This window comes from Monodon monoceros, unplaced genomic scaffold (genome assembly GCF_005190385.1).
Source record: "Monodon monoceros isolate NGI ecotype Baffin Bay Population unplaced genomic scaffold, NGI_Narwhal_1 Super_Scaffold_11, whole genome shotgun sequence".
NCBI lineage: Eukaryota > Metazoa > Chordata > Mammalia > Artiodactyla > Monodontidae > Monodon > Monodon monoceros.
The window spans coordinates 11,445,203-11,465,105 of NW_021703767.1; the positions used below are offsets into that span (position 1 = coordinate 11,445,203).

The 19,903-nt window shown below is 38.2% G+C and overlaps 1 protein-coding gene across 5 annotated transcripts in view; it reads left to right on the forward strand.

The window, feature by feature from the left end:
- The window catches only part of CRYZL1 (crystallin zeta like 1), a 34,561-nt gene that overhangs the window by 1,672 nt on the left and 12,986 nt on the right, over nt 1-19,903 (forward strand). For 3 of the 5 annotated variants that reach the window (XM_029215132.1, XM_029215135.1, XM_029215136.1), the window contains exons 2-6: nt 7,215-7,286; nt 8,923-9,000; nt 11,279-11,351; nt 14,382-14,426; nt 15,879-15,947. In XM_029215132.1, coding sequence (XP_029070965.1) covers nt 7,221-7,286; nt 8,923-9,000; nt 11,279-11,351; nt 14,382-14,426; nt 15,879-15,947 — 331 coding nt within the window. In that variant the 5' untranslated portion in view covers nt 7,215-7,220. Of the gene's footprint in view, nt 1-7,214; nt 7,287-8,922; nt 9,015-11,278; nt 11,352-14,381; nt 14,427-15,878; nt 15,948-19,903 lie in introns of those variants that run through there. The other 2 variants (XM_029215133.1, XM_029215134.1) reach the window with 2 other exon arrangements.

Sequence of the window (19,903 nt, forward strand, 5' to 3'; positions counted from 1 at the left end):
TGAAGAAGAGTGCACAAAACCTCAAGGAGATATATAGGCCTTTGAACCAGTACTATACCCTGGACAGTAATGTGTCTTGGTTCATTTGTGTACCTCTTTGAAGGAGGAAAAAGGGAAGGCTTGGGAATTCTTAAAATGTTTCACTCTGGAATCACAGTGTTTTGGGGGTTTGTTTTTGGTGAAATCTTTTTTTAATTGATAAAAATATTTTCTTGCTCCTGTGAACTTCACATAGAATAGTTCAAAGACAGCTTTATTTATGATTTTTCTAGACCCAATAAACAGTATACATTGAGCTAATGACAGTTTTATGAGTAGAAAAGCAAAAACACACATATCCACATAATGCTAAAATGTAGTATTTTGCAAAATAATTTTCTTCTCTTTTTATACATTATAATAAAGATGACATCTCGTGTATTATTTTCCCTTGATTGTGAATTTATTAGTAAATATTTAATCAAAATTACAGTTCCTACTTTGCATCTGAAGTAAGAATTGATTTAAAATCCTATAGTGATTTAGAAAACTAAGTGTTGACAAACTGCAATAATGTTAGTCTGTGGAGAAGAGCATCCCTTAAGCCAGCTGGAGAAGAGGGAGAATGTATTAGAGATATAGGGAGGATCCCTCAATTGCTTATCTTCCTCATCACCTTCATTGTCCCAGTGTCACATGATTAAGCCAGCAGGAAGGGATGACTGTCATTCATGCCACCATTGGCTCCACTGTTCCCCAGTAGTACAATATGGGAAAATATTATGCTAATTCAGAAATATAAATGAAAGTTAAGTTCTGTCGTTCTAGATCTTACTGTATTAAATGGCCCTATATCAAATAGAAACTGTAACAAAAATTTCTAATCTTTCAATAACTATCCCACTTCCCCAATCAACCCACTACCCACCCCCCAGCAGTACTAGCAAGGGGGTCCTACTAGTAAGAATTCTTAAGTGAAAAGGTATTTTGTAAATCAACAAATAACAATAGTTAAGCTCCCTTGGAGGCAGGAGAATTAATCAGAAATTCTTTTGCGATTCAGAAGAGGTCATTGCTGAAGCCACTTGTTGCATGTATAGCCAACAATTTGACGTATCCAATCAAATGCCTCTTGTTGCGTCCACCTAAAGCCCATATCAAAAAAACTTTTTTTCGTTTCCTAATTCTTCACCTATCTTTAGATCTCAGGTTGTGTGAGTTGTAAAGATTATGCGTCACTTGTATAAATTCAATTGAGTATGTCTTGATACTGTTCATATAAATCTAGATTCTCATAATTAGAAGAGACTGTTATGGTCATCTCATCCCCCGACCCCCTCAACTGATGCTTGAATCTCCTTTATGATGCCACTGTAAATGTGTATCCAGCCTCTAGTTTAAATCCATCTAGTAAGAGGAACCATTGCAACTTCATGCATTTTCCTAAGTTTTAAATCATATACCTAAAATGTGAAATAAAAAGTTCTTATAGGGGCTTCCCTGATGGCGCAGTGGTTGAGAGTCCGCCTGCCAATGTGGGGGACACGGGTTCATGCCCCGGTCCGGGAGGATCCCACGTGCTGCGGAGCGGCTGGGCCCGTGAGCCATGGCTGCTGAGCCTGCGCGTCCGGAGCCTGTGCTCCGCAGCGGGAGAGGCCACAACAGTGAGAGGCCCGCGTACCGCAAAAAAAAAAATTTCTTATAATACATGTTATTAGCTAGAAATGCTTTCCAGGTTTAGCTAGGTATGAGCCACTATCACAGTGTCTCCCATGCCCATCTTGTAACAGACCCAGGAGAACAGTACAGTGTGTAGCCAAACACCTGTGTATTCATTGCTCATCTAAAGTGTCCTTAAAATATACGGATTTCTAGAGACTGTTGCCTGCACGATGTAGAGATATGCCTCCCTCTTTAAGAAGCAGAGCTGGCCTATCTAGTTAGGACTACCAGTCTCCTCCACAACCTGCAAAGTATGGTATTTGAACCAAACCTCCATTAGTTACTTGGATTATGCTGACCGTATGTTTTATGGGTACATGGTTTGGCATACTTCTCTCTGTGATATGTAGGTATGTATGAAAAGACCCACAGATGGGTAAGAACATTGTTAAAACTTAGTATTGTCACCTCTTCAATATAACTGAAGATTTACCCCTAACAATCCAGCTAGCATCATAATGCTGTACACTAGGCCCAGCATGATGGGCCAACATTTCAGAGTTGACTTCATCTGGTTTTTTTGGCAGCCTAGCTGCTTGACAGTGTATCTGTGCTTTCCTTAAAATATAAATTAGGGTGGGTTAGAAGCATCAAAACTGAATCCCGGGCTTCCCTAGTGGCACAGTGGTTGAGAGTCCGCCTGCCGATGCAGGGAACACGGGTTCTTGCCCCAGTCTGGGAAGATCCCACATGCCACGGAGCGGCTGGGCCCGTGAACCATGGCAGCTGAGCCTGCGCGTCCCGAGCCTGTGCTCCGCAACGGGAGAGGCCACAGCAGTGAGAGGCCTGCATACCCCCCCCAAAAAAAAAAACCAAAACTGAATCCCGAACCTGAAGTGGCCACCAAATTGTAAAGTTTGTGTTGAGGAAAAATGGAAACTTGAGCATATAAGAAGAGTTTGGACTTTCAGGCTTAAGTTGTTCAGAGTAACAGGTGTATTGGATGAAGGAAAGAAAGGAAGCCATTCAGCAGCCTGTGGCCATAGCGCATGCCTGAGGCATTGCAGTGTTAGCCCATCGCTTGTGCTAACAAATAAAATGAGCAGGTAAGCCAGGACATTATAAAGGAAAAGGAAGCCTTATGGTTGATAACTTAATGCAGAGGAAGGAATTATGATAGATTCTAAAATATCCTCGATTACTGAAGTTTGGTACAGCAAAATCTTGTTTGGGGGAAAAAAAACGAGTCTAGTTTTATGTCCATTGATTTTGAGGTTGATCCGATACTCAGAACACTTTTGGTCTGAAAGTGTAGATAAGGAATGATCTGTAGAGGTTTTATTTACAATTATTAATAGATGAGCTCCTTGGGGCATAGTGTAGCAGGGGAACAGCAAGTGGAGTTCATGTTGTTATAGCTAAGATGAAACCATTTGAAATTTCTTCCCATTGATTTTTTTTTAGAAATTCCTTAAAAGATTAGTACTTTCTTTAACTACTTTCTTGGTGTTATTTATGGTAAATGTTTAATTTATGCAAATTCCTTATTCTGCTTTGTACCAAAAATTATTTAAAATAGAGGTCTTAATGTTTGTTTCTCCAAATTTTTAATATGTTACCATTATAAAAATTTAAAGTATTACAACCATAATCTTCAATTTGTGGACTTATGTCAAATATATTTAAAATCAGATGTACCTGGAAAACTTTAAAATCTTTATGCTTTTTATAGGGCTTTTTACATCAGCCTATATTTTTAAACAGATTTATTTTTATTTAAAAGCTTTACGTAGTACTTTTTTTTTTTTTTTGCGGTACGCGGGCCTGTCACTGTTGTGGCCTCTCCCGTTGCAGAGCACAGGCTCCGGACACGCCGGCTCAACGGTCATGGCTCACGGGCCCAGCCGCTCCACAGCATGTGAGATGTTCCCAGACCGGGGCACGAACCCGTGTCCCCTGCATCGGCAGGTGGACTCTCAACCACTGTACCACCAGGGAGGCCCCGTAGCTCTTCTTTGATAAAGGAAAGCTTACAGTAGAATATATAATTTTGAGGTTGCATAACATTCATCCTTGGAAATGACATGATAAATAGTATACATTTAATTTATACTTTTATTTTATGAGGTGTTCAGTTATTTTATTTTCTGTATGCAAATATCTTTACATTCAATAAAAATTTTGTTAAATAGTGGACTAAGTGTTCCATTTAATCTGGACCAGTGCCTAAGAAACTTAGTGGGACTTGAATAGCATCCATTCTACCATTTTCTCCCTGTTAAGAACTTAGTATTGGGACTTCCCTGGTGGCGCAGTGGTTAAGAATCCACCTGCCAGCGCAGGAGACATGGGTTTGAGCCCTGGTCTGGGAAGATCCCACATGCCGCAGAGCAACTAAGCCCGTGTGCCACAACTACTGAGCCTGTCCTCTAGAGCCTGAGAGCCACAGTTGCTGAGCCCGCCTGCCACAGCTACTGAAGCCTGTGCGCCTAGAGCACATGCTCTGCAACAAGAGAAGCCACCGCAATGAGAAGCCCATGCACCGCAACGAAGAGTAACCCCACTCGCTGCAACTAGAGAAAGCCCTTGTGCAGCAACGAAGACCCAACGCAGCCTAAATAAATAAATTAATTAATTATTTTTTTAAAAAGAGCTTAGTACTCATTTTTGGGGTTGCAAAACAAGTAATAGTTCCTCAATTTTCTTCTGGCCGCTTTTGTAAAAACACTTCTCTTTCTTCACTTTGTAACTTTGAGGGGTTTTTTTGCTCCCACATGTTTCCTTATTGGACCAACTAAACATTACTTTTTTCTACCAGCCAGATTGATTGTAATCTAATTTGGAGGAACTATTTAGGATGATCAGACCAAAAATACTGGCAGTATTATGTATATAACAGTTGTCTTAAGGGACACTAGGGGTTCACACAAACAGCTTCCAGGGTCTTTGAAACTGGAGGTGCATACAGTATGAGATCCATGTGACTGCTGATCTGGGAGACATGCCGTATGTTCTCAGATGCAATGGGCAGGGAAGACAGTGGCTTCCAGAATTACAAAGGGAGACACTTTGAAATCGAGGTGTTGATGTGTAATTATTTCATTTCTCAAAAAGGCAACTCCAGTAGCTCCAGACTGAGTAGGAGCAGAGGTTTATTTACTTGGTAATAAGGAATATTGATTCTTCGAAGCAATAGCTGGGAAAACCCACTAGTTAGTGAGTGAATAAAGCAAGGCTTTGTTTCTTAGTATGTAACAATGAAATCTAGAAGCATGGGACAGATGGGGTAGATTGCAAGTCACTGGGAGGTGATTTCAGATAGGGAGTAGGACTTGAGCTTTACTTACTTCACAGAATCTATAGCGTAAGTACTGTGCAGTCTCAGAGAGCAGGCAGTGCCTTGGAGCCCTGAGACAGCGATGGCCGTATGGTGTGAAGTCATGCTGACTAGATCAGACAGGGTATGTGTTGGAAAAATGGGGGGAGTAAGGTAGACTAGGGACAGTGGGTATGCATCTAGACAGCCTTGACAACTAGGCAGAAGAGCTTAGATTTCTATAAAAGGGAATGCATAGCTGCTGTTCTGTGCTTAGGTTCTTCCCCTCTCCCCTCCACCCCAGCAAACATATTGATGTATGTACACGCGCACACACACCCACCCCAGAGGGCTTCTCTAACCAGAGGGCTAGACTTAATTTAATCTTCCTACCTGGCTCTTCTTTTCTTTATATACTTTGTTGATAGATGCTACATACATAATTTCTATAAATGTCTGGAATGTGTGCTCGTTTCTCTTAGTTCCAGCATTTGATTATTACCTTCTAGAAAGCCACCATTACTGAACTGCTCAGTAAAAATCCACTATACAGATCCATTAGATCCACTAAGATTCTGCTTTCAGGGCTGGCTTCATGAGCACGGGACCTATGCAGTCACAATGGACCTCACACTCAGAAGGGACTCAGGCTTGGTTTAAATGCTTGGCTGTCACCATCTTGAAATTTTAATAATTTCTGGACAAGTTTCCCCACATTTTCATTTTTCAGTGAGCCTTACAAGTTGGGTTGCTAGTTCTGTCAACAAGCACTTAATTATCAATCCTAAACTAAAGGAGATAGGATTCTAGTTTTAAGTGATACATCTAACGTTAGCAGCTCAATAGAAAACCATTAAATATAATGGTTAAGAAAAATGACTTTGGAGTTGTTAGCACCTGATTTGTCTCAGCTGTAGCCCAGCGGGTGCTATGAGACCCCAGGTATGTGCCTTAGCCTCTGTAAGTCTCAGTTTGCTCATCCGTAAAATAAATTCAATAATACTGTACTACTTTCACCAAAAAATATGTACAAGAATGTTCTTAGCAGGATAATTTGTAAAAGCCTTAACTGGAAACAGTCAAATGTCTATCTTTAGTGGAATGGATAATAGTAATTTATTCATACCGTATAACAATGGTATGAATGGTATGAATGGAATACCATATAACAATGAGAATGAATGAAATAAATACAACTACAGGCAACAGCATGAGTGAAATTCATAACACTGAGAGAAAGAAACTAAACATAAAGGAGCATGATTTCATTTATATAAAGTAAAAAACAGACAAAACTAACCTGCTCTTAAAACTCGGATATTGAGTGTCCTTAGGAGGGGAAAGTAGTGACTAGAAGGGGAACCAGGGAGCTTCTGGAGTTCTAGTGATGTGTTTCCTGCTATGACATGGCCACATACACTTTGTAAAATTCAGCAAGCTATACACTTAGGACCTGTGAACTTTTCTATGTGTATTTTTTTTAGTTAATTTTTTTTTGGTAAGTTTTCATTTGCTTGTTTGTTTGGGTTTTTGGCGGCACCACGCAGCATATGGGATCTTAGTTCCCTGACCAGGGATCGAACCTGTACCCCCTGCGTTGGAAGCACGGAGTCTTAACCACTGGACTGCCAGGGAAGCCCTTCTATGTGTATTTTATACAGTACTTCTATAAAATTTACATTTAAAAAATAGTCTTGTCATACAATTACTATGAACATTAAAGAAACGGCTGTGAATCCTTAGAGGTGCTTCAAGAAGTCTGCAGAATACAGGTTTAAATACTTCCATTAAATGGCTTATAAACTGATACAGAGGAATTAGGGGTACAGTTTCAATGAGTGTCTTGATTGTCCACTTTTTCCTTTTTTAATGGTCTTTTTTAAGACTTTGAAAGCCCTTTCGTTGACACCTTTGGTTATTAAAATTGAGCCCTCTGGCCTGCATAAGGTTTTTTTTTATTTTTTCAAGTACATCTCAAACTTTTTATTGAACAGTAAAGTGAAGTTAAGCACATGCTCACCTTTGTGTGAAAGGTTGAACTATAAGCCCATTCTCAAATGCGTACCAGAGATTGTTGCATACTATCTTGTTTGATTGCTTTCAAGAACTATTACCTGAATTCATTTGAAGACAACACTTAGAGTTGTCATTTTATCCTTTGCCAGCACTATTTTTCAATTTTTACTTTCATTTGATCTGGAAGACGTTTTGTTGATTAGTTTATTTCATGTATATTTTTTCTTTTTTTTGTTTTTAGGTGACTATGAAAGGCTTATATTTTCAACAGAGTTCTACAAGTGAAGAAATAACATTTGTGTTCCAAGAAAGGGTAAGAAAAATTGTTTAATCATTAAATGAAACAAGATAGTGTATTTTCCATATGTGACAGACCCAGTTTTAAATGGCCTGTTACAAATTATTTTGAGTTGAACTAAATGAGTGAAAATTACTTAAGTGAAACCCTATAAATTAATCTTATGTGAAAACAGTGGTCCATATTGTGGTATAACTATATTTTTTAAAAGAGTTGCTACAAAAGAGTTTTTAGTTCCTCAGGGTGGTGGCATAAAAGATATTAGGAAAACAGAACAACTTCAGTAGTCTTATGTGTATTAACCCAGTTTATTCTGAAGACCACAGTAAAGTGAGTTTTCAGATTGTAGGCATATTTCAGAAAATACTTTCTCTCATATTGAGAAATGAAAGAGGTGGAAAAGGATTGTTTTTCACAGTAACTTCTGAGCTGTGCGAAGTTACCTCATTCACTAAGCCTTAAATGGTTTCCAGTTTTTTACCACTTTAAGCATAGATAGTAGAATTTTCATACATTGGTGATTGAAAGGTTTGTGGCAGGCCAGAGTCATTATCGCACTGTAAATTTAGGGATGAAAACTAAGTGCTATATGTATTTCATAGTGCCTGTGTATTTCATAGTAGTAATAAGAATTTCCGGCTCATGAACACAATCCAGTTTTTCTGTGTTATCTTTCTACAGCTCCAAAATCATTTAAGTTAGGAGTCTAAACCTCAGACAGGTTGGTTTCTACCATTGGGTCAGGATGAAAGGTCTAAGAGTTTTGATTGGCTCTCAGGAGCAATCATCACCAGGTTCACACAATCATGAGTAAAATCCACAAATTCATCGATATTGTTGAATATATTCGTGTTAATCACCAAATATTATCAAATCTGAGTTTTAAAAAGGGATAGCCCAGAGTACTGTGTTCATATCAAATTAAACACAGTGATCCCTTTGATAGAACACAGAAGGCACTGTGCAAGTAGCTGTTCTAGCCAACTTTTGATCTAATATTGGGGCATATCAGGGGTTGAAGAAAGCACTTTAATTATTGGTGTCATTGGTGGATGACATTGAGCACCTGAGTCTGAAATATCTTTGCCTTTGAAGTTATATCTAGCTGTGGAATATGAGGAATAATTAAGTTCCATTAAATTTGTATTTTGACCCCAGAGTGCCATGGGGCATGCTGAAATGTCCAAAAAGATGTTAAATAGGCAGAGATTAATAAATGACACTAATGAACTTTATTTATAGCATTAAGAAAACTCCATAATCAGTACGGTGTATATATTATGTGTATGTGTTTAAGGCTATCCCTGCATGAAGATTTGATGCTTTGAGATTATTTAAATTAAAATGAGGTACAGTATTTGTTGCTCTACTTCGTTATCCTGTGTTCATTGCCTACACATATATCCCTGTCAGTATCTTAAGTACCTTTTCAAAATATGTACCCTAACTAAGGCTTTTTAAAATTTTTACCCCCAAATTCCCTATATTCTTTTGTATTATATACTATAGGATAATTGCTTGTACCTTTTTCAGTTAAGTTAGGTGTAAGATTTGGAGTCTGTTTGATTTTGTTCGATTATGTGTGAAAATTTTTGCGACATGAAGGCATATTCTCAAAGGAATGTGTAATTATTTTATTATTTGGTTCTAGGAAAATCTTCCTGTTACAGAGGATAACTATGTGAAGCTTCAAGTTAAAGCTTGTGCTCTGAGCCAGATAAATACAAAGGTATAAATACAAAGGTATTGGTGCTTTTATTTTGGCCAAAAGTCAAATGAGAGTTTCACAATATATTTAGCGTACAAAAATTATAATAATAACAACTGACTTCTGAGTACAAAGAAATTATCATTCTTAGAAGAATAGAACAGCTAGGAAAAAATTAAATGTTCATTTGTGTATTTCTATATTAAGGTAAATTATTAGCCTAATTGAAGTCATGCATTTTATATTATTGTATGAAAATATTTTATAAACTCCTTTACATTGTGAAAAGCTGAGGATTTATAATTACTAAGGCCTATAATCAAGGAAGAAGTGTGTGTTTAAATATAGTAAAAATAGAAACTAGAAACCTAAAATTAATTTATTAAGTCTCTAGTCTGTAGATATTTCTAGTCAGTGTCTTGATAGGGTTCATATTCTTCTTGTCATTTCTCTTTGTCTCTCTCTCTCATACACCACCTCACACCACCCCACAGTAATCTTCCATTATTGACCACGAAGTACATGGAAAGTCTTCAAATGATAAATAAATAAAGTATGGTTAAATGTGCCGTGATAAATAGAGCAGGCCCATTTACTCAGTTTTATAAAGATGAATACTATAGTTTTATTGGACCCTTAACTTATTGGCTTATAATGTCAGCATAACTTCTAGGGATCTAAAAGTTTTCTTCAGTAAAGTCACATTTAGGGAAGCTACAGAACAAAGGTATAGGCTTCCACTGGGCAATTCTGTAACATGAGCATGACTTGAGAAGTGAATTAGTGAGATGCCCTGAAGCCCTTTCACTGCGAATAATCTACTGTTCCTTATCTGGAGAGATCTGTGTTCAGTCCTTCCAAGATGTTCTTTTTAAAACTACAAAAAATCCATTCAAATGCTGGTCTAGGAAATTATCTCCATGTCTAACAGAAAGAAATGGTAAATTACAGTGAAATAAATTTGATTTTACAACAACTATTAATCATAATGATTATGAAAACTGTAGGAATGTGAGAAGATGCTTATGGTAAGTGAAGGAGAACAGGGTGCAATTGCCATAACCATGATTTTAGCTCTGCATAAAAAATAAACACTGTAAAACACCGAGTATTTCTGTAAGAACGTTGTGTGAACATCTTAGGAAAAGGGTAAAGTTCCACATTGAGAAAGAGACTTTTCTGGCAATGACGTATGTATAGGAGATCAAAGAATTGAAAAATAAGGGAAATATACAAGAAAATTATTTCAATTTCTTTTTACTTACTGTTCCTAAAATATTAATATATCTACAAATATGTTCAGCATCTCTAGTATTATTATAAAAGTATAGTAACTTTTACACTTTTAGAAAAGTATAAAGAACTTAAACTACAGGCTTATCTATGTACACTCTTGTCACTTTAAAAATCAAATGCTGAATGTGGTCAGAATCTAACAACATACTAACCTCTCAAAAATAAGTAATTTGGACTTCCCTGGTAGTCAGTGGTTAAGAATCCTCCCACCAGTGCAGGGGACACGGGTTCGATCCCTGGTCCGGGAAGATCCCGCATGCCGCGAACCAACTAAGCCCATGCGCCACAACTACTGAGCCTGCGCTCTAGAGCCCGTGAGCCACAACTACTGAGCCCAACTGCCACAACTACTGAAGCCCGTGCGCCTAGAGCCCATGGCTCCACAACAAGAGAAGCCATCGCAATGAGAAGCCCGCGCACCGCAATGAAGAGTAGCCCCCACTCGCCACAACTAGAGAAAGCCTGCGCACACCAACAAAGACCCAGTGCAGCCAAAAATTAATTAACTAAATAAACAAATGAAAAATAAATAAATGATTTATCCTTTAAAAGAAGAAACTCCCGCCTGAGATTATGTCGCAGTTTCCCTGTGTATATCCATCACTACTTCTCACCTACTCCCTAACCCAAGGCTTGTGAGAAACACTCAAACCCACCCCACCCAAATGAGGTGACCGGTACAAAGTGTTTAGCCAACTGAGAATTGTTCTGGCTATAATTTCCCTTCATATTTGGCAGAATAAAGATGTTAAAGTATGTTGATGGTGGTTTGAATGGTAATACTCATACCTAAGCCCTAATGTCCACTAATTCCTCAGCAAACTTGGTTTCCTACTCTATAGAGGAACCTGTTTTGTGAAGTTACTTGCTTTTTGTCTTGACGCCAAAAATGGAGTCATATTTGCTTTTTATGTGGTTTGGTTTTTGCTCCTGCTTTCCTCATGTATGAAAAGAGGTTCAGATTTATTCTTGACAATAAATTCAAGCCTTTGTCATTATTTAGCTTCTAACAGAAATGAAGATGGAGAAGGATTTCTTTCCTGTTGGGAGAGAAGTTGCTGGAATTGTGTTAGATGGTAAGTTTACAGATATAAGTATCTGTATTCCTTTTCTAAGGTAAAAGAAATTAAATGGTAGCTAATTGGTTTACTGACACATAAAATTATACACACTTCTTCAAATACAAAAGTTAATTATCCAGAAGTGTTTTCCCTTTTTTTAATTAAAAAGAAAACTAGAACAATATTGGTATTTTATAATTGAAGAGCTTATTACAGTTTAGTAAATATTTAGAGATTATGTATTTAAATCCATGAGTAATCACATTGAATAGCATGACCAGTATTGTCCTTTTTATGGTATTTGCAGACCGGCATAAATTACTTGTGTAAGTTGGCTTTGGGCCAAAATTTATATAATGGTCAGTAACTACATTCACATTAAATTTTTAAAGGTATTTAAAAGGTAAACAGTTTGCTCATCTGAAATTGGTTCTGGGGAGAAATAACCAGTAACATTTTATGATTGCCTTAAATAAAGAAAAATTTTAGTAAATAATGGTCTTAACATGCAGAACAGTAAGCCTAAGTACTTGAAATAATTTCTGAATAAACGTAGTGTTCATATTTTCTGCTAGTAGTTCATGATCAATCAGTTTATGGTTGCTCTTCTTGCATATGTGAGTGGATGAATGAGCATTATCACGTGGGTTAGACTATTTGAATTTCACCTGTAAATTTAGTCTATAATACATCTGATACTCTTAATATAATCTTCTAACATAACTAAATCATAATTTTATTTCCTCTCCTTTCTTCTGCTTGGATTGTACGAAAATAAAAATAAGAATTATAATAGCCAGAAGATCAATTATTCATTCATTTATTTATTTATTCATCATTTAATGAGCACTTGCAAAGTGCTTGGAATGTGAAGATAAATAAGACAGTCCCTGCCCTCCAAGAGTTCACAATCTAGGGGAGAGGCAGACAAACACATATAGGCAGATTCATTCTGAAAGCTCCAAGGAGAGGTGCCCAACCAGCCAGCAGAAACAGGAAAGGCTTCTTGGAGTAAGTTAACCAGACAGTAAGGGGTGGGCAGGAGGAGAATTCTTCTCCAAGAATCAACGCTCAGCAGAGGAAGATAGCGTGAGCAAAGATGCAGAAGCAGGTAATAACGTGATGTATGTAAGAATTATGGAGTTTGGTGTTACTAGAGCAAAATTAAGTTCTGGGCATGAGTCATAGGCAAGGTACTTGGCAGAAAAAACCACTGTGTCAAGAAAATTCTCCTTCAGAGATCACAGAATAAAAGATATTGAACAGAATCTTTTCATGATGATAGGAACACTGATTCCTTCCCCCCCAAAACATGAGACAAGAGGGTAGACAAGGGCCAGACTCATGATGAGCCTCCTATCTCAGACTGGGTTGTAGAGAGAGTATTAGAGTGGCCATAAGAAGGGTGGATTTGAAGCAAACCAGGCTGTAGGCAAGAGGACTGTTTGGGTAGTAGACCAACAGGCAAGAAACGGCATGAGGCTTCCCTGGTGGCGCAGTGGTTAAGAATCCGCCTGCCAGTGCAGAGGACACAGGTTCGAGCCCTGGTCCGGGAAGATCCCACATGTCGCGGAGCAACTGAGCCACAGCTACTAAGCCTGTGAGCCACAGCTACTGAGCCTGCGCTCTAGAGCCCGCATGCCACAAATACTGAGCCCACATGCCACAAATACTGAAGCCCGCGCGCCTAGAGCCTGTGCTCCACAACAAGAGAAGCCATTGCAATGAGAAGCCCGCGCACCGCAACGAATAGTGGCCCCTGCTCGCCGCAACTAGAGAAAGCCCGCACACAGCAACGAAGACCCAGTGCAGCCAAAAATAAATAATTAATTAAAAACAGAAAATGACAAAGTGCATAACCTAGACAGTGGCGGCAGACGTAGTGAATGTATTCAAGAAATAATAAAGCCAGCAGAACTTAATAATGGACTGGAACAGGGAAATTAAAAACAGGTAAAAGCAGGAAATGATTTACAAGATTCTGGTTACATTCGAAAGTTCTCAGCTTATAGGTTGTGTTTGAAACTATAGAAGGATGATGAGTTCATCCAGGGAGAGAGTTGAAATGAAGGAGACACAGCATGGAACCCTTGGCAGTGCCACTGTTTGAAGGACAATTAAGAGGAGTACGAAGGAAGCCAAGAAAAAAGGATCAGGGTGATTTCAGGTAGACAAGAATCCTTAGCAGGAAGGAAAAAGAAAAGTACAGAAGCCAAAATTACTGGGGGATAATGGCACAGAAGAGATCCAAAGAAGCAGCAATCTGGGGCCCTTTTGCAGACAGAGCCAGCCTGAGGCGCCGCTTCCAGATGTCAGGCTCTACCTTACTTCACTGCTGCACCTCAGTTTCCTTGTCTGTTAAATAGGAGTAATAATAGGTACTTAATGGGTATGCCATGAAGATTAAATGTGATAACACGGTAAAATGCTGGGCACAAGTAGGCCTTCATGGAGGTTTGGATTTTTTCCTCCCATTTCCTTTTGTAACTATTTGAACAAAAATATTCTAAAGAATTGACTGATGGTATAGGACTTTTCTCTACACACAAAGAGAAAATGTAACTATCACTTCTGTATAGTCCCCAAAATTTCTTGGCACCATTCTGAACTTATTTCCATAATCCCAAATCAAAGTAGTTTATATGTGATTCTAACCAGAATTCCCACTGTGCATCAGAGATTTTACAACTCAAACAATGACAGATGGGACGAGCCTCAGGAGGGGTGGAACCCAGTGTACCCAATGTCATCATCATAAGAGCTGTGGAGTGGATTATTTTCCTTTATTCCTTCATCCTTAGCTGAACAGAGAGATACCCTGCTCCACGGTGTCAACAACCACATGGCCCAGATATTGGAGAAAATCCAGATTTGAGATGTTCTTTCCTACTGTCCTTACAGACTATCAAAATGTCCTAGAAGTTCTTGACTTTTTCTCTGAGTTAGTGACTTTTTATTAATCCATGGCTTTTAAAATTTATTTTAATCGTTCAGTTATATTTAATAACCTCAGAATAATGATTATTAATTTTCTCCACTCTTTAGTTGGAAGCAAGGTATCATTCTTTCAACCAGGTGATGAAGTAGCTGGTAAGTTACAGGTCCTAGTCCTATTTCAAGTCATCTGTCTTACTGTTGTTTCTTTTTCTTTTTTCTATACAATTGCTGATGCTCAGTGTGACCTTTCTTCGTATACAAGTACTTACCCAAGTTTTGGAATTTACTCTCAAATATCCATTGATGAAGAGAATTGGGAGTTTGATCACAATAGCAGAACATTTAAAACTTTTCAATATTTGTAGATACGATAGAAAGATGACCGTAGTTGTTACTGTCCCTGGTGCAGCCCTTCACTGGCAGGACCCCGGTCTATAGTTAGACTGAAGACTCCAGAGAAAAGAAAAGTCACAGTCCATCTGCTTGAAGACTACTGACTGACTTGGCTACATAGAAGCTCTTCTCTCCACATCTGACTTGAATTGTACAGAGCTGCTCCCTTACTACCCTCGTAAAACTAAAAATTTACTGGAGACATTTAATTTATTGGTTTTCTTTTTTAATCCATAGTTAATACCATTTTGCAAAAATATACATTTATACTTGGGTCCTAGACATTCGCACAAATATAAAGTATGCATTTAGTAGTAGTCTTTGAAATTGCCAATTCTCTGTAGAAAATATTCATAGGAAAATATTCATATAGACTTAGAAAATGTATAGCTTTACAGCATGCTTGAAGCTGTTAAGAATAAATTTATAGGAAAGTTTTCATCAGCTTTTAACACAACTGCCTTTGACTTGGGTATTTTCTTTGAGAATTTATTATTTCTATCTTATCTTTATTATCTGCCCAAGAAGTCAGCAACATTGTATTATTCAAGATCCTGGGGCTTCCCTGGTGGTGCAGTGGTTGAGAGTCCGCCTGCCGATGCAGGGGACACGGGTTCGTGCCCCGGGCCGGGAAGATCCCACATGCCGCGGAGCGGCTGGACCCGTGAGCCATGGCCGCTGAGCCTGCGCGTCCGGAGCCTGTGCTCCGCAATGGGAGAGGCCACAACAGTGAGAGGCCCATGTACCGCAAAAAAAAAAAAAAAAAAAAAAAAAGAACAAGATCCTTTTTGTAAGAGACCAAAAATAAAATCAGATTAGCTCAGGGGAAAATGTGATTTTACTGGAAGCATACCTCACTATCCTATAGAACCAAACTCTGGGAAGGGAGCTGTGAATCAGGGACAAGTTTAATGAGGAGCACAGATGCCCCCAGGACTCTGACTTTGTTCTGTACATCAGCCATCGTCTTTATCATCAGAGGTGAGAGAAAAGGAAGAAAAGGAAAGAGGTAGTACAGGTATTATAGTGTTCGTATCAGAAAATAAACTACTTCCCTTCCTTAGTTCTGAAATCTCTCCCTTCTCCACACTAGTACTGGAACCTTCCTCAAAATTCCACTGACGAAAATTTAGACTAATACTTACTGGCATCTCATTAGGAGTGAATTCATTTTTGGATTGTGCCCCTAAAGTTCCTCGTTTTAATTTTCAGGAATTTTACCCTTGGATTCTGAAGACCCTGGACTTTGTGAAGCTGTTCGAGTACATGAACATTACTTGGGTATGTGGTAGTCCAGTGTTTTGGAACTCATGTAAGCCTTATTTCACAGATGTGTGTGGTTTTTAGTAATAGTATGATTTATTTTCATCTGCTGTGAGTGTACCTAGGAAATAACTATCGGGTGGACATATGACTACTTCTAGCTTATATTTTGTATCCATAAAATTCATTTTCAAGCTAAACAGTATTTAGACCTTTAAGTTTCCCTTACACTGCTCATGGTAAGAGGTTTGAAAAGCCATTTCTTCCTTGCCTCTGAAATTATATCACTAATCAGAATTTTTTACTTCTTATTCTTGGTTATTAATTGAAATTTTTAAATGTATAAAATCTAGACAATACATGTAGAGTCTGAGTCAGGAAAGACTCAAAAACACTTATTCTTGTTTCTGTTGATAATATCTTTTGACCAGTATTCAGTGTAACTTAAATGTTAATTTAAAAATTTTCTACAGTAATTTACTTCTTAAATATTTAAATTTAAATGAATAAATGTATAAACACAGACACTCTTCATGAAACCATAGTGAAAAGATGCTGCATCTCCTTAGTAATCAGGGGAAAGCAAATTAAAACCATTTAGAGATACCATTATGCATCCATGAGAATGACAGTTATAAAGTTTGACCATCCCAAGTGTTGGCAAGGATGTGGGGCAGTAGAACCTTTTATGCACTGGGCGTGTAAATTAGTACAAATGCATTAGAAAATAACTTAGCATGATCTAATAAAGGTAATGATGTATTAACACCTCAGACCTAGTAATTCCACTGGTACTTTCATACACCAGAGAAGCGTGATGTGTACCAGTAGCACATGCACAAGGGTTCATAGTAGCATGGTTTGTAATTGTGGAATAAAAAGAGAAACAGCCAAATGTTCTTCCTGGGAAAATGGATAACTCAAGATATTTCTAATTAACTCATCAGTGAAAATGAATAAATAACAGTCAAACATATCAAGACAGATGAACCTCACAAACTGTGCTGAGTGAAAAAAGCAAGTTCCAGAAGGATACGAACAGTGTGATACCATTTCATTTCTATGAAGTTCAAAAACATACAAAGTTTATTTAAGCATGTGTTATTTAAGGATATAAGGAACAGGTAGGGATGAAAAGTCATGTGGAAGTTACCTTTGTGGGCAAGGCAAGAGGGTGTGATCAGAGTAGATCCATGGGACTACAGTGGTACTGCCAGTCGGCTATTCCTTATGTTGGGATTCATGTTGTTTTTCATATCTTATCCTTAGGTTATTATACAGTCTTTTGTGTTCTTGAACTATTTTATTAAAATTTTTCCTAAGTTCTTTCTTGAATGATACAAATACTAATCAGACCATATGGGCCAATTTGGATTTTGGACTATTAAAAATAGTAAATTTGTACATTTGAGTCTATATAGTAACTTGAACTAGGGTAGGAAATCTTTGGCATTTCATTTTTGAAATTATAAATTGTTAAGTAATTTATATTTAAATTAATGACATTTACTATGTCTAAAATTTCCAAGTAATACCATCTTGTTTTATTAAAAATTAATTTTTGGGCTTCCCTGGTGGCGCAGTGGTTGAGAGTCCGCCTGCCGATGCAGGGAACACAGGTTCGTGCCCCAGTCCGGGAAGATCCCACATGCCGCAGAGCGGCTGGGCCCGTGAGCCATGGCCACTGAGCCTGCGCGTCCGGAGCCTGTGCTCCGCAATGGGAGATGCCATAACAGTGAGAGGCCCGCGCACCGCAAAAAAAAAAAAAAATTAATTTTTTATTAAATTTTATTTATTCATTCATTTATTTATTTATTTATTTATTGGATGCGTTGGGTCTTCATTGCTGCGCGCAGGCTTTCTCTAGTTGGGGCGAGAGGAGGCTACTCTTTGTTTCGGTGCACAGGCTTCTCATTGCGGTGGCTTCTCTTGTTGCGGAACACGGGCTCTAGGCACACAGACTTCAGTAGTTGTGGCGTGCAGGCTCAGTAGTTGTGGCTCGCGGGCTCTAGATCGCAGGCTCAGTAGTTGTGGTGTACGGGCTTAGTTGCTCTGCGGCATGTGGGATCTTCCCGGACCAGGGCTCGAATCCGTGTCCCCTGCATTGGCAGGTGGATTGCTAACCACTGTGCCACCAGGTAAGTCCCTTAAAAATTAACTTTAAAAGACAGTTTTCCAGAAGTCTGAGGCCTGTGCTTATTTATGTATATATTAAGCCTACATATGGAGCCAACTGTGTGTCTTCCTTTCAAAGATAAATCTCATTTCCAAATACCGTGCAGTGAAAGTCTCTGATCCATGACTATTTTGATATAATGCAGTTTGAAAATTGAAGACGGCTGCTGTCTCTTTTATAGGAAGCTCTACTATTTTTAATCCCAGAATTTCCTTGGGCCCTTTTTTTAAAGATATTTATTTATTTATTTATTTTTGGCTGCATCAGGTCTTAGTTGTGGCTTGTGGGATCTTTTGTTGCATTGCGCAGACTCCTCTCTAGTTGTGGCGTGTGGGCTTCTCTCTAGTTGTGGCATGCGGGCTCAGTTGTTGCGGCGTTCGGGCTTAGTTGCCCCGCGGCATGTGGGATCTTAGTTCCTCGACCAGGGATTGAACCTGCGTCCCCTGTGTTGGAAGGCAGATTCTTAACCAGTTGGACCACCAGGGAAGTCCCCCTTGGAAGTCCCCCTTGGGCCCTTATTGTCCCTGTTCTTTTGAGAACCTTGTAAATATGGAGTCAACTAAAACCTTTAGTTTGGATTCCTAGGCTTGAGTTTTGATAAAGTAAACTAAATTAAATTGCTACAGAAAGTTAACTGTTGAAAAAACAAACCAAGAATAAAAAAGATGCATTTCCTTAAGCATTGCTGAACACTGGAGGATTATAAGATGGACCAGAAGAAGAACAGCAAACTGGAACATCAAAATTTTCTAGCTATAAAGCTTAATCTAAGACAAGAGAACCACACAAGTGACCTTTTATTTTCCTACAAATCAGGAGGATTATAGTCCCAAAATCCACCAGCATATACAGAGAAAGCAATTCTATTGATAGATATTCCTTGAGAAGGGAAACACAACAAAATGTTTCTTTAAAAGAAGTACTTTAAGAATGACCACTAACACCTGAAACATTGTAAATCAACTATACTTCAAATTAAAAAAAAGAAGAATGACAGCTAACTGTGTGACCTTTAGGCAAGACCCGGGCACATTTTACTTTGTCTTTAAACAAGCATGCCAAACTAGATAACCTCTAATCTCTGCTGTAGCTCTAACATTCTATGAAAGAGAAAATAATTTCAGTATGTCCCCTGAAGATTTGCAGGGAGAAATAATTTAGTTCCTGTTATAATTATAATTTAGTTCCTGGAATAATTTAGTTCATGACTCTATTTTAGTTCCTGTTAATTATTTGATGATTTTTTAAAATAAAAGCTCACAACTCAGTCACCTTCTAGTAAGTCAGTTCTTTTACCAAACCAAAGAACCAGGCTCCAAACAACTCCCAAAAGATGTCTTATTAATCTTGTTTCAAAATATTGAGGACAAAGGTAAAAAGTTGAGTAATTCTTCCAGATCTTTTGTGCTTTCAGTTCTCAAGCCATTCTGATTTTATTTTTCATACAAACAGCTCATGCAGCTCAATGTCAAAAAAACAACCCAATCAAAAAATGGGCAGAAGATCTAAATAGACATTTCTCCAAAGAAGACATACAGATAGCCAAAAAACACATGAAAATATGTTCAACATGGCTAACTATTAGAGAACTGCAAATCAAAACTACAATGAGGTATCACCTCACACCGGTCAGAATGGCCATCATCAGAAAGTCTACAAATAATAAATGCTGTAGAGGGTGTGGAGAAAAGGGAATCCTCCTACACTGTTGGTGGGAATGTAAATTGGTACAACCAGTATGGAGAACAATATGGAGGTTCCTTAAAAACTAAAAATAGAAATACCATATGATCTAGCA